Source organism: Gouania willdenowi, chromosome 15, assembly GCF_900634775.1.
Source record: "Gouania willdenowi chromosome 15, fGouWil2.1, whole genome shotgun sequence".
Taxonomy (NCBI): domain Eukaryota; kingdom Metazoa; phylum Chordata; class Actinopteri; order Blenniiformes; family Gobiesocidae; genus Gouania; species Gouania willdenowi.
In genome coordinates, this window is record NC_041058.1 from 27,252,780 (window position 1) to 27,268,024 (window position 15,245).

The 15,245-nt window shown below is 38.0% G+C and overlaps 1 protein-coding gene across 2 annotated transcripts in view; it reads right to left on the reverse strand.

The window, feature by feature from the left end:
• inpp5a (inositol polyphosphate-5-phosphatase A) overlaps positions 1–15,245 on the reverse strand; it is a 243,586-nt gene that overhangs the window by 15,277 nt on the left and 213,064 nt on the right. For both annotated transcript variants that reach the window (XM_028467693.1, XM_028467694.1), the window contains exon 12: positions 11,370–11,443. In XM_028467693.1, the coding sequence (XP_028323494.1) occupies positions 11,370–11,443 (74 nt within the window). The remainder of the gene's footprint in view (positions 1–11,369; positions 11,444–15,245) is intronic.

The following is a 15,245-nucleotide window of genomic DNA, read 5'->3' on the forward strand; positions in this document are numbered from 1 at the left end:
CCTCTTCTGTATCTATATGCTCCCCCTTGGTAATGATATGAGAAAACACTCTGTTAACTTTCACTGCTATGCTGATGATACCCAACTGTATGTATCAATGAAGCCAGGTGAGACAAATCAGCTATCTAAACTTGAGGCCTGTTTAAAGGACATTAGGGCCTGGATGGACCAAAATTTTCTTCTTCTTAACTCAGACAAGACTGAGGTCATTGTACTGGCCCCACGACACCTTAGAGAAACCTATGCTAGCCTAACTGCCCTAGATGGCATTACTCTGGCACAAAGCACAACTGTTAGAAACCTTGGGGTTCTATTTGATCAGGATTTATCCTTCAACTCTCACATAAAACAAACTTCAAGAACTGCCTTCTTTCATCTCCGTAACATTGCTAAAATCAGATCTATCCTGTCTCAGGGCGACGCCGAAAAGCTAGTCCATGCTTTTGTTACCTCTAGACTGGATTATTGTAATTCTCTTTTAGCAGGCTGCCCGAGCAAGTCGCTTAAGACACTTCAGCTGATTCAAAATGCTGCAGCACGTGTACTGACTAAAACTAGGAGAAGAGATCACATTACTCCTGTATTAGCCTCTCTGCATTGGCTTCCCATAAAATATAGAATAGAATTCAAGATTCTTCTTCTCACTTATAAAGCCCTAAATGGACAGGCACCAGTCTATCTCAAGGAGCTTGTAGTGCCATACAATCCCCCCCAGAACACTACGCTCTCAAAATGCTGGACTACTCGTTGTTCCATTTGTCTCTAAAAGTAGTATAGGAGGAAGAGCTTTCAGTTATCAGGCCCCACTTCTCTAGAACCATCTACCAACCACGGTTCGGGGGGGCAGACACCCTCTCTACCTTTAAGGTTAGGCTCAAAACATTCCTCTTTGGTAAAGCTTTTAGTTAGGAACCAGCTCATAGCTCATAGTTAAGATGCAATAGGCATAGACTGCCGGGGGGGGGGGTCTGGCATGCTCGGTTGGAGAGAGGTTGGAGAGGGCGTTAAGAGAGAGGTCATTTAGGTTAGAGAGGGACCGGAGAGGGTCCCATTCCTCTCTCAAACACTCCCTCTATGTCTGCTTCTTCCCTTGTGTGTTTGCTCCTGTACTCCTTCTGGCTTTTGTCTTGCAGGTCCGTGGGATCCTCAGTGTGGAGTTACAGAGTCTCAACAACTCTGTCTCCACCCTTTCCTCTGCACACACCCAACACAGCATAACGTGGATGGCTGTTCATCATAGGAATGGGATCCACACAAGGTTCCTGCTGCTTAACAGAAGGTTTTCCTTGCCTCCATGATGAATTTATGTTGGGTGTGGGATACATATGTATGTGTATATACGTATATATGCATATGTGTGTATCCATAAAATGAAGAGTCCGTCCTTAAGACTGCTCTACTGTAAAGTGTCTTGAGATACCATTGGTTATGATTTGGCGCTATACAAATAAAAGATTGATTGATTGATTGATTGATTCTGGCTTATCTTCGTTGTACCCAGACAGGACATACACTGAGGGAGAGCAGAGACTGGCTCCCTTCTATAGCCCTTGGCTCCTCCCCCTTGGCCATTAAAAAACATAATCAGGGTTTTCTACCTAAAAACCCATTCATTCTCACCATAACATACATGTAAAAATCGGGACATTTATTATTAATCCATCCGTGTTGTATCTGCCAACATGACACACTCAGGAAGATTAATTAAATTAGTTTTGTCACGGAAAAATACTATTTGCGCTGACTTCACCGATGACGTCAGACGCCGATGTCCCGCATGTGATGATAAACCCGGAAGTGTGCGCGGTGCTCGGTTTTAATAGATGGATGGTGAAATGGGAGATGATAAGTTGTTTAAACTTTATGGATGATTTACACGGTGGCCTTGTGTGCACCCAAGACAACTGTGATGGATGGATGGATGGAGAAACCGAGCGGAAAACGAAGCGGATAAACAGGTAAGTAACTATGGCGTGTGTATGTGTGGATGTGGTTAGAGAGAGAGACTGCTGCCTGCCTCTTACCATGCTTTGCCGGTACCGTACGTTTAAGGACGGGCTCACACCGTCACACAAACCTTTTGCGTTTTCACTAGAAAACGTTCTTGTGTAAACAGGGCCATAGTCCTAAAGCACATCATTTTGATGTTGGAATGGCTAGTGTTTTGCTGAGATTTGTTGGCAAGTCAGGAGCTGCTGGTTTCAAACCAGTTGGTATGTGTGTCTGTCTTTGTCAGGGAAGGCTTTTCAACATACAGACACACACACAGTTTCAAAAGCATCAGCCAAACGCTATCAATACAGCTAAATATTTGCTTCAGTTGGTGAAACTGGGAGTCTTGCAGGCACAACATTAGCATAGCGCAGTACAAACACAGCAAAATGCCAAAGAGGAGCTGGGGATGCAAAGCCTAAAGAAGGGCTGCAAAGATGGTTAGTGGGTTTGATCCTCTTGGAGTTGGATTGTTTTCTGGAGGCCTCGTCGCTCAGCTTACACACAATGGAGGCACAAATGGTTGTAAGACAATGTTCTTGTTCAGATGTTCAGCAAACTAAAGGCTATCAGATGCAACAAGCTCCAACACAGTGCTTTAACCACACATTATCGTTTTACCACATCTGTGTGGTGGCTCTAATGAAGTCACGTGTCAGCATTTCAGGACAGAGCAGTGAACAAGAGGCTTCCTCTACATCTGATTAAAACAGAAAGGCTGCAACGCTAATGTATTGACAATCAAAACCACAGAGAGGGTGAGATCATCCGTACAGGCCTTCAGAGATGAAGTAAGGATTGCTTTGGGTGGTTGTACACACAACAATGGTACTATTCACGCACTGTACGGGTGGATTTGACAAATTAATGGAATTAACTGGAATTCCCAAGGACTTTGAATGCATCTCAGGAACATGTTAATTTAAATGACTGTAACCCTACTAATATTCACTCTATCGGAAAAACACCTGTTTCTGAAAGCTAAGGAGTTGCTCTTTAAAGCCAATGTTGTGCCATTACGGTCATTTTACTCACACATGACAAAAACCATTAAAGATGGGGCTTTGTTTTGACGAAATAGTCAAACACAGAGCAGCCAGAAGGAAGACTAAAGTGCAGAAGGGATTAAAAAAATTGAAAAATATCAGCAGGAATACCCTCCTGGATGATTAAACCTCCATGGAGGTTCAGAGAGGGATTTGAAAACCAAGTAGGAATGGGAGAAGAAACTTAGCCTATTGAAAGGGTAAGATGAGTTCATGTAAAATGTTGTTCTGCTTCTCTGTAGCTAGTCTTTACTTTGTGTACTTTAAAAGTACGTGTTGTATGTATGTTGTATGTTGTGCGTGTAATGTGAGCAAAGGTTTTTAGAAAAGTGCATAGAATCTGTTAGAATGTTCAGCTAAATATTTCATTAAAGGACTTTCTTTATCATAATGTAACATTACCAAGCCTTTACATTATGTTTTTGTTTGAACATGTGCAAGTCATACTTTACATGTACTCAGTGCCTGTGAGACCATCTGAATATTTCTCTCCATCACTATTTTCCCTTTGATGAAGATGTACTATGAAATGACAATATATAACTGTTCTTTTATTTCATATTCTTAGGTACATAGAGGGTGAACACACCCCTCCTGGAACACGCCACTTCCTCTCCAACAGACAGAATAAAGCTCTGAGTCAGCAAGCGTGGTACGATGTCGCTGCAAACTGTCACAGTTATTCATTGAAATGCATATACTGATGACTTTTTAATGTTCTGTAAGCCTTCAGTTTTTGCTAATAGCATTAATTTCTAGGAGGCAAAGTTTCTTAAAATGTTTCAATGATTGAGAGATTTTAAGGTTCATCCAAGACTTCTCAAAGACAGATTGTTATAATACATAATAATGGTGATACCTGAGTGACCACTGATTTCAGATTTATTTTTAAGCCTTAAGAGAAAGGCATTTTTAAAAATTAAGGAAAATAACAACTTGTTTATCTTATTTTGAGTATAAAGAGGTCAATCCAAGTGTCCTCTTTATTGAAAATGTTCACCCTAATTAATGGCTACCTGGGAAGTGTGTTGTCCAATTGGACAATGTTCTTCCCATGTGTAAAACAAAGTCCTGGATCTGCCTTTTTGCCACCTGATTTCTATTTTCAAACATGTAAAATTTCTAGTTACCGCAGGCCAGTCACTCTCAGGCTAGTCCTTAAAGACCTGAAAGCATTGAAAAATTCATGCTAATGTACAAAGCCCAATCTCAGAGTGCTTCCTAAACAGAGAAAACCCAACTATTTATTGGTTTCTGCCTCCTAACAGACCTCACCTCCTGACCTCTGGGCCATGATCGGGTCCAAAGCTTCTGGCTATGTCTAGACTCTACAAACACAAGCACGCAGAACTGGAGCCGTCCTTTGCCCTCTGACACCTTCAAATTGCTTCTGTATGCATCTAAAGAGAGGCCTTGCTGTAATTACCTCCCACTATTGCAGCTTTTTCATAACAAAATTATGCAACACTCAAAACAACAACACACACTGGCAGAGGTTGGAAAATAACTCATATTCTTATGTTAGAGTTACAGTTTACATTGAATGAATGAACAAAGTTGGTGTTATTTCACAATTGCACAAGCAATCACGAACAATGTACCACATTGTAGTGAACTAATGACACATTTGAATGAAACCTGTCAGTCCCTTCATCTCGTTTGAGTTGTGGCTTCAGGCCATTTTTGCAGTTTACATTTGACTGATACTCATTGTTCTGTCTCGAATGTTACCAAAGCCATCCATTAAAGGTAGTGACAATTACAGGATATAAAATAGTTGGATATTGTATTTTTGTGGATATCTCATGGCACATTTGGCAAACATCACTGGCTTCTGCTGTTGTAAAACATGAAATGACCCCCTTGGGGATCAATAAAGGTAATCTAATCTAATTTTACATCAGTGTACTGTAGCACATTACTTTAAAATACCTGCAAATATCAATTCCCTAAAAGATGCAGGAAGGCTTGCAATGTTATTTACAAATACATCAATGTTCTTCAGCGACTGTCGTAATCCTACTTACATTATGTACCAACATGCTAAAGCTACTTGCAGAATGAGATGGGAGACTTTTTTATTTATTTTACACATATCTTTTAACAGGATATTTAACAATGCTGCTTTCACGTAGCATTATAAACTTGTAATTTGACATCAGCCTCATCAAATACTTGCTGTCATCCAATGTGATCAAGATTAATCTCCGTTAGTAGGTTGAAAATTTTTACCAGTGATTTCATCACCTTAATTATTGTCACAACAATATTTTAACAGCTTATTATTACAAACAAACATTAAAGCTTTAGACACAAAGTTTCTGGTGAGAGACATGACTTTAATTGTTTTATACCTACATAGGATTTTATCAGATCCCTATATTGACACATGAGAACATGCAATTCTCAAAACTACACACATGCAGATCTTTTATGATATGTCTAACTATGCAAAGTGCCATCAGTTGGTGTCTTACACTAATCAAGTATAACTGTCTAAATGTAGCTAATAGGATGACGTGTGGCTTCTTTAATACTGTGTGTTTTGGTTAATTTTGGACTATCTCCATGGTGATAATGTACTACTAACCTTTAAACACATGCTTTGCAAACATCAACAACATCATAACTCCTGTTCTTGTTGTTAAGTGCAAATAAATAATACAAACCTTATTTGTTAAGGACAACACATCTTTTCCAACACAGGTAGGGAATCCAAATTGTAGACCGATGTAAAATTATGCGTATGAGCATTCTTTGACATAATTGATAAATGACGTCAAATAAAACCTTATCTCTTATGTAAGCTAGACATACGTTTTCAGTTTAAAGCATCGTTATTTTAATGAGCAGCTCAGTCAAAAAACAGTGGATGTATGTATGATGTATTTTGTGACTTTTAAGTCAAACGTGTGAGCTAATTTTTAAGTTCAGTTCTATCTGTATTTTTCCTTTTAAAGGATTTACTTTAAAAGGAAAAATACAGGTGGTTGCGGGAGGATAATACCGGTAAATAACATAAAATAAAGATTCAATAAAGAAATACATTTTTATTATGTTACTACAATGCCTTTACATTCGCTGAAAGGATAAATATCTTTTACGGACATCTTAGTATTTTGATTTCCAATGTTTAAGCTGTACTTCGGCTCCTCTCCCTGGTGTATACAGAGTGCATACAGTCACTTTTATACGTCTACTATTTAGAATTTCTCGAGCACACAACTTGCACACCATTTTGCTATGAAATCAATTTTGATTTATCCAAGTATAGACTTATGCTGCTGGTCTGATGTCACTCAAAATGTCTCTCAAAGCCGCATTCCTACTAACTATGTTACAGGCAGAATACATTCTCCCTCTGCTCCCTCATCCTGCGCTGCATTTCTTCCTCAAGTAGGAGCTCGATTCAATTTTTGCATCGATCTTGTGCAAAACTAAAGAAAAAAAACGCAAAGAAATCAGATCAGAGGAATACTAAAAGCTTTTTCCTAAATCAATCAAAATACATGAATATGTTATCTTATGGTTTTAGGGAATATTACCTTAGTTATGTCATTTCTTATATAAAATCTTAAGCAGAAGCATTTTATCGTAAAACTTATCTTTATTGCTGTCCACCTGTGCAAAGGTAACTGCCTGCTGGCTGGTTGCAGTCTCATGCATTAGGTCAAATTTAAAAACTGTAAAACTGAAGAATTGTTTTCTGATTCATAGCCTGATCTGTTCTGATCATTGGTTAACACAACCAACCACACTTTGTCTGGCGGTCTATTGAGACCACAGCAGCCAACTGGCTCCAGGTCCAACTGTGACAAGGCCTGAGCAAATTCCTCACCCCAGTGCCCAAGTACTTGGATGTGTCATGGCCAACTTTGACAGATGACTTCTTGAAAGTAAAGAGATGTACATCTTTATACTTTGACGTGTTTGGCTGAACCTCATAGGGAAAATTACTGGCCCTTAACAGAAACTCTAAATGTTCATTTTAGTAAAAATGTTAATCATATGGATGCAGAAAAGCTGGAAATACACAATGCCCACAAACCCCTGCCAGTATATTTTCCTTTTAATGTTAATTTCCTAAAAAATAACCGTATTAGTTAAAAAAAATACCACCATCGCCATTGTAAAGCATGTACTGTATGTGATAGTTTAATGTTGTGGGGATGCTTCTCAGTTAAAGATCTTTGAGCATTTGATAAATAGAAGCAATGAAACACACACAAGGCATTTCCAACAACAGAAAAGCTTAAGCTTATAGGGATCTCATATAGAGCCAACAGTGGATCATAGCTGGACTCCAACAGTGCTGATACTGATGTGCGTGTCTTAGTGAGATAAATAAATAAATAAAGTTAATGCTCAGATTTAACCAATGGGTCTATCTGTTCACACTGCTAAAGCAGCACTTTTTTCGTTTTTTAGTAAATTTAGAATTGGACAATAAGCTTACATCTTTTTATGACATTTACACACACAAAAAAAGAAATATTTGAATTGAGTGAATGCAGAGTCAAATAAAACATGTCATTATTTTTTTGGGAGCAGCTGTCCTCTGCTGTGAACTTTAGCCGAAAATGCAGTGAACAGCTGATAGTTTCGTCATCTTGATTTAGCTTGGTTTGCGTTCACAATGCACTTTAAATATTGGTCCAAAATGACAGGAAAACCCAGAAGAACTGTTTTTAGATGATGCACCAATAAATAAAATGGTATGGTGTGGAATGGATATGATTTTCAGTGGTCAAAAGTAGAACGGAGAACCATCAAAGGTGAAGTAAGTCAAAGACTCTCTCATTAGTTTCTTTTAACCTTTGTGTGTTCTCATCGTCTTCATCTACTTGCTTTCCCCTTTTCAGTTCTTCATATCTTCATACGAGCTTTTTAAATACTTAATGATGTCTTTTCTACTTTACTCACACTGCAGTCTGTCAATTAGATAGCAACCGCTCTGAGATCAATATTTTAAATTGAAGTAGAACTCTTCTGTGATCTGATCTAGGTTTTGGTTCAGTGTTCATATATAGGGTCAACGATGTGTTACTTTTATAATTTACTGATAAACAAATACTACATTTTGGTCTGGCAGGGACGATATTATTGCACTATCTGTTGCCTCTAACTCAACATGAGTTTGAAGAACACAAAATATACCACAGCACTGACTAATACATAATTATCTGCGCTGATGGAAAAGAAAGAAAATTTGTTCTTAGAAAAGGTCAAATAAATAAAAGCAAAAGCTAAATCTTTTTTGGGTCTGATGAAGAGGTTGAACAGCATTAGAGGCACATTTAGTTAGGATTGTGTCAGTGTGTGTTGCCAGTTTAGTTGGTTCAACATCAGCTATATTGGTGAAAGGGTAAGTGTCCTTTTTTTAAATAGAATATTGTTTGGCTGACTACAAAGACATGGTAAAGCGTGGCTTTCATATTTTCATATTACAATAATATATTAAATTTGTAATGCAAAGTTGAAACATTAGGGAACTTGTGAGTTAATGAAAGCTGTTCTGTGAGGATAGTGCCAGAAGATATTTGTTATTATCAAAGTTCATCACTCAGTCAGTTATGTGTTATTAGCAGAGCTGAAAGTAACTGATTACATGTACTCACATTACGTTTATGGGTAGTTGTACCTTTTAAAAAAATTATATTTCTACATCAGTAACTCTACTTGTACTTAGATACGTTTTATAAGAAGTAAAGTAATTCATTACATTTCTACCCCTAACCATGACTAAGTAAATTATTCATTGTGATTATTTTTTTTCATTTCCATTTCATGGTTATGAAGGAACATTGAACATAATCCATATGTTCTTATAGTCGTGCCATTTCTGATCAAAGCCCAGCCACTTTCTTTGATTATTATGTGGTTACCCACATGGCACATTTGGCATGGTACTGTTTAGAGTTCATAAATGTAGCGATATTAGAGCCTGATCATTTTCTTTATTATTTTGATATGAATTCATTGGTGATATTGTATTAAAAATGAATTGTACATTTTGACAAACCTTTTATTTTATTTATTTTTCCTTTGTGGAAAATAAATGAAGTTCCAATTGAGCAAGATTCGTTCTCATCATTTTTACATTTATACATGAAATGTTTACTGTACGCAAGGCAACCATGACAAGATTTATTACCAAAAATAAATACAAGTAACTTTTACTTTGAGTACTATTTAATTGAACTACTTTTTAATTGTGCTTGAGTATTTTATGTATGACTTAATTGTACTTACTTGAGAACTATTTCAATCAAGTAACAGTACTTCTACTTGAATAGGATATATATGAGTACTCTTTACACCTCAGGTTTTTAGTGAAGAAAAAAAAGAACGAAAGAAAAAAAACATTAAAAAAGGTGAGCTATACCATACAGTATATCATGTATTTCTTTGAATTACTGACATGGGTCACCTTTCCACAGATATCTCCTTTGGTGACAACGTCTTATCAGCCTCATAGCAACAGACAGAATTTACTCGCTGATTAAATGTTTGTGACTGGTATTGATTTATAGATTTGAACTAAAGTGAGACGTGTGCGTGCATGAGCATGTGTGTGTGTGTGTGTGTGTGTGTGTGTGTGTGTGTGTGTGTGTGTGTGTGTGTGTGTGTGTGTGTGTCTGTCGGTGAAGGCGTGTTCTGATGGCCTGCATTAAAAAGAGTAATAACCCCACAGATGGCGAGGGGCCGGTCGGGAGCCAGCGATGTGATGGAGAACAATCGTTGAGGCTTGATTGCTCAAGGATCACAAGGCAGACCTGACAGGGGGAGGGGATTGGTGTATCTCATGGGGTCTAAGCAGAGTGGATGGAAGGGCACGGTTGTTTAAGTTTAACTAGGCCACTGCTTCCCATTACAAGATGGACAGGAATGTTTGTCGCACTCGTGAAGTAGATCAAGTCAAGTTTCATATGCTACTCATGAGCATTTATTCACCTTCTTGATTCATCATCGCCTCAAAAGGGAAAAAATCATTTGTATTAATTCTGCCCTCCCAGTGGAGAGATGATTCAGTATTATGGGGATGGGTGTAAAAGTCAGCTGGTCTAAAGAGACAATAAATCCACCTGTCACTTATGCAAAGTGATGTAAATGGGGTTTCTGATGAAGACACAGAGTCATTTAAAAACAGGGACTGGCGGAACCGTGACACACACTTCATCTCTGGCTCACTCACACACTTTGATAATATCCCTGAGTCCTCTCTCTCTCACACACACACACACACACGCACACGCACACGCACACACACACACACACACGCACGCACGCACGCACGCACACACACACACACACACACACACACACACACACACACGCACACACACACACACACACACACACACACACACACACACACACACACACACACAGAAATCCCCTGCCACCCTGCGCCTGCCACTGGAGCAGTTTATCAAGTAATTATTGTTTGATTATAGCGTTTCATTATCTGCTCTGATTGAGTCACAACCAACGGCAAAGGTCAAGCGCCATTAACGTGCAGCTCCAGAAACATATTTCCACGCTGGCGTGCATGTTTGCCCTCCCTCTCCTCTGAAAAGGGCTAATTGCAAATGCATTTGTTTGAGAAAGAGGAGTGGAGGCGGGCCCTCCACCCTCCAAGTCCAATGACGATAGAATTATCCATGTTGCTCATAGTGTACCTGTAACACACGTATGAGGGACATGTGAGCAGACTGGGAGCATATTTTGTAATCCTTTTAGATTTAATGTGGCAGGATCTTGCATTCTATCATCACTGCAATGGTCGTGGTGAAAATAGAAAATGGGTCTAGACTTGATCCTTGAAGTAAATACACTTTTTAAAATTTTTTTAGGTTGAATTAATTGTCACAATCCTAAGACATAAAACCATAATTTTCTGCTTTTGCTTGTTAATTTAAGCCTGTAACCACCTGTATTATGCAGAACAGATGAGCATCAGAGAATAACCATAGTTAATTCATTTTGTTTCTTTTTGGATGAACCAGCAAACAATATTAATAATTTTATACGATATTGTTAACAATTTTGCAACAGTCATGATGCTGCAAAACATGCATCAGGCTAAAAACAGGCATCAGGAGGATTGGATGTGTTGATTTATTTCTCTAACAAGCAAGTGTGCACATTTTAGTAATGCCTTGACCTTTGTAACCTTTAACATTTGATCTTGATATATTGTTATATTTATTAGTATAGATTGTATGATTTTTAGGATGATTTTTTAGTATAATCAGTTAAAACCCTCTTAATAACTTTATACGGGTTTTCTTATCAAATAACCTGTAGGTAATGCATAAAGGTTCATACCTGGGTGGAAAAGAAATTTCCAGTTCATGGAGTCGATCCTTGAACACTGACAGCTCTTTGTCAAACTGTAAAAGCTGTAAAAAGAAAAGACAATGGAATCAACTTCATTCTGTTCTACAGAAATGTTTAAATTCCCCAAAAGTCATTTATTAGACACACTAAAGAGCAATCACAACTGTGCTCGACTAATGTTTATATTGTTGTTGTGTGATTTTCATCAATACACTACAAATAGATATAGCTATTTAACTTAAATCTATGAAGCATATTTGCGAGTGTTTCAGTGTAAGAGCACATACTGTAATTTAAATTCCAGTTTCTTAATATTTGATGCTGATGGGAGAAAAAGTGCAAGCTAAGTGTTTGATACTCAGTCAGTATCAATAAGGTATAAATACCACTGCGATTTGGTAATTATGATGATCTCAGCTCATCCGTTAGAAACATCCAAATATTGATAACAGTTGGCCAGTTGTGTTTTTGTTTGTGTCCCTGTCCTGTGGGGTCTGAAGTCTCCACAGTGACAGTGCATCCACACACTGTTCATCCATCATGTCTCCTCACCCAGCTGTACTCAGTCACCAGTGTGTACACCCACTCTCTCCCAGATCCCCGCTTTCCCAAAACCCATAAATCATTAGTGAAAAGTGCAATTAGTGGCTCCTTGTACACATTAATTATCTGGGAGATGAACAGGTAGCTGAAGCACCTGCATGACTGCTTCCCTGAGTGAGTGACAGCAACGTTTCCAAGCAACCCCTCAGAGGACCATGCTGATAGCCCCGCCTTCTACTTTTAGGCAGGGGGCTTTGGAACTAGTGTTTGTATGCTGATAAGTTGGGTTATTGGACATGGTATAAACAGCAGGCTACAATTATGAACTGATGACAACCTTATTCATAGTCATACAGTAGATCTTGACATTAATGACATTAGACAATTGTAATACATGCAATGTTATGTTAATGATTACATGATTAAATATCAACACAAATGATATATTCCTCATAAAGATTTTTGGAAGGATGTCCTTACAAAGTGATGGCAATGCAGAGGGAGAAGGATGTCATCGCAGTATTATTTCATCAGCATGAGGTAACCAATGTCTTCCATCTACGCTGACATATTTATTTTGTGTTTGTACAACCTTGTACGAGGTGTTTTCTTCCCCTGAACAATAGCTGTGGTGCCCCGCATCTTTGTGTGTATGTGTAATTGTGTGTCAGTGGTGTAGAACCGGGGCCATTACTTGAGGCGGAGGATCTTCCAGACAGGGTCTCAGAGGTTCAGGAGGGCAGATGTGTCGCATTCATCAAACTTACACCGCTGGGGTTACAGAAGAGACTCACATAGTGTGAATGAGGGATGGCAAAGCCAGAGGGATGCGACCTAAAACTCTGCTGTACACCCGTCCCATCTGAGTATCTACTCACAGACCCCATAGTGCTATTACCATATAATGCAGACACGGGCAACTGGCGGCCCTGGGGCCACGTGTGTGGCCCCAAAAACAAATCCTCAAAAATTGTATTACAAGAAGTTGGAAGGATTATAAAACCCGACACAATACACAAAATAACTCACAAAATGCACAAAAAAATTCTAAAAATACACAAAATGACAACCACTAAACCAAACAAAACTACTACAAAGAGTTGGGGTGTCCCGATCCGACATTGATATCGGTCCAATATCAGCCAGAAAACAAATATTGGGTTCTAAAATCTCTGATGTATGTTATATTATATTTATTAAATTGTATAATACTGCAGATATTATGTTAAAGGTTAAAATGTATGTAACCAATTGGTTAAAAATAAATGGGTCAGTTTTTCTCATACCTCGTGTTGCTGACTATTGTTCTCTGTTTGAGTGACATCACTTGTTTTCTAACATTCAACACTACAAAAAGTAATAAAGGTATGTATGATTCGTGCTGATATTGTTATTGATCAATAGACTCTGTATTGGAGGTAAAAAAAGTTGTATCGGGACATCCCTAACAAAAACAAGCACAAAAAAAAACAACAAATCACAGAATAGCTTCAAAGATACACAAACTGTCAAAAAAATTGCACAAAATGACAGAAAATGCAGAAAAAAAACAAAAATACAGAAAGCAACCCCAAAAACACACGATTCAACAACAAAAAAGCAGGAAATGAAAGAAAAAATACAAAAATTAAAACAAGAACACAAAAATAAAAACACACATGACTTCAAAAAAATATATAAAAACTGACAAAACACCAAAATACAGACAAGGACAAATAAAACAATGACAAAAACCTTTCCCCCTGTATTAACGCTCAAATCTGTCATTATCCTAAAAGATGACATGAATGTCACATGCAATCACATTCTTGTGGCCCCCGCTGTAATACAGTTGCACATCCCTGACCTCATGAGTGACTTTACTGATTAGTTATAAAGCTGAAGTTTAATACTTGGTTGAACACTTGTGTTTTATTCAAGAACAATGACAAATCAAAACACATTAGGAAAAAAAATTGCCTGTGTTAGAATTTCTGGTAAAATATCTTTACAGTAATAAAAGTTCCCCACTCCTCGTTTTCAAGTACATTTAAATTTCCTACATTTGCTGTTATGAGAACACTCTTTATTTATAGTTATTGAAATAAACCCACTTTGTTGATCTCAATAACCATTTATTCCCATTACTACGATTTCCTCCAACTGCCTTACAGTGATTAAGGCCAATATTGACTTTAAATGACAGGTTGACAAAAACGATCCTTTAATTAATCATGCCTGCTCAATGCTAGCCACAGTGAAAAATGTCTAATTCAGCTGTGCTATAAATACAGATTAATACCATGTTTTATGGGGCAAACGTTTTATATTGTAATTGTTTGAAAAACTACTGCATCCATGCAAGGAAAGCCACGTTAAGTCTTGTGTAGCTGTAAAAAGAAAGGGAATTGTAATTAAAAACAATTTCTTTATTTTTATTATTTGAGATTAGTTTTAAATAATATAAAGCATGGAGTCAAATAATATGAATCAAATTCAAAGACAGTTGAAATGAAACCCTTACTCCATAATTAAAGTACACATGTATAGGAAGTGTGCGTGTGTGTGTGTGTGTGTGTGTGTGTGCGTGTGTGTGTGTGTGCCTCCCTGATGTAAAGCAGCAGAGACTTTACATATTTGGCAGTCTAAAGAGGAAGGGATGAGCACCATATGGCTGTGTGTGTCCACAGCACAGCAGCGTGTTCTTAGGTGGATGTTGAGTAATTTAACCAGGTGAATGGAAAACCCTGCAGCCTCGAATTTCACACTACATTTCATCCTGGGTCAATTGAGCAGAATACTTAGCTGCTCTGCTCGGTCAGCGGCTTCACAAATCTGCTTATGTGGGTTCAAGGCTTCGTGACATTATAAAACAAGGAGTAGTTTGTCAGCTCGGAATGACCTTGGGTGGGGCAAGACGATGCCACCTCAGAAAAGTCCAAATGATGAGGAAGTGTCTGTCTGTCTGTCCGTCCTACAAATGGCCATGTCCACTTTCTGACAGTTCTAAATCAAGCCCTGTGGTGATAGTTGTGAGATAGGATGCAAGTAAATAGGGAAGCTAAAAAGAAGAGAGAGAGAATATGGTCTTTTTAATCTCGGACTGTCCCTCTCAGAAAGCTGGGTCACTTGTCGAACACCTGTAATTGTACTTTGATTTACACATTGTCAAATATCCTCTGTGACAACACCTGACACCATTAAAAGACATCAATAAATGTTAGGGTGAAAGGTCATTTAATTTGATTTTTACACCTCACTCTTGGCTTTTATTGCAGAGCCCATATTTTTTACTTTTTATGGGATCTTCATTATTTTGTGTGGAAAAGCGATAAACTGTCA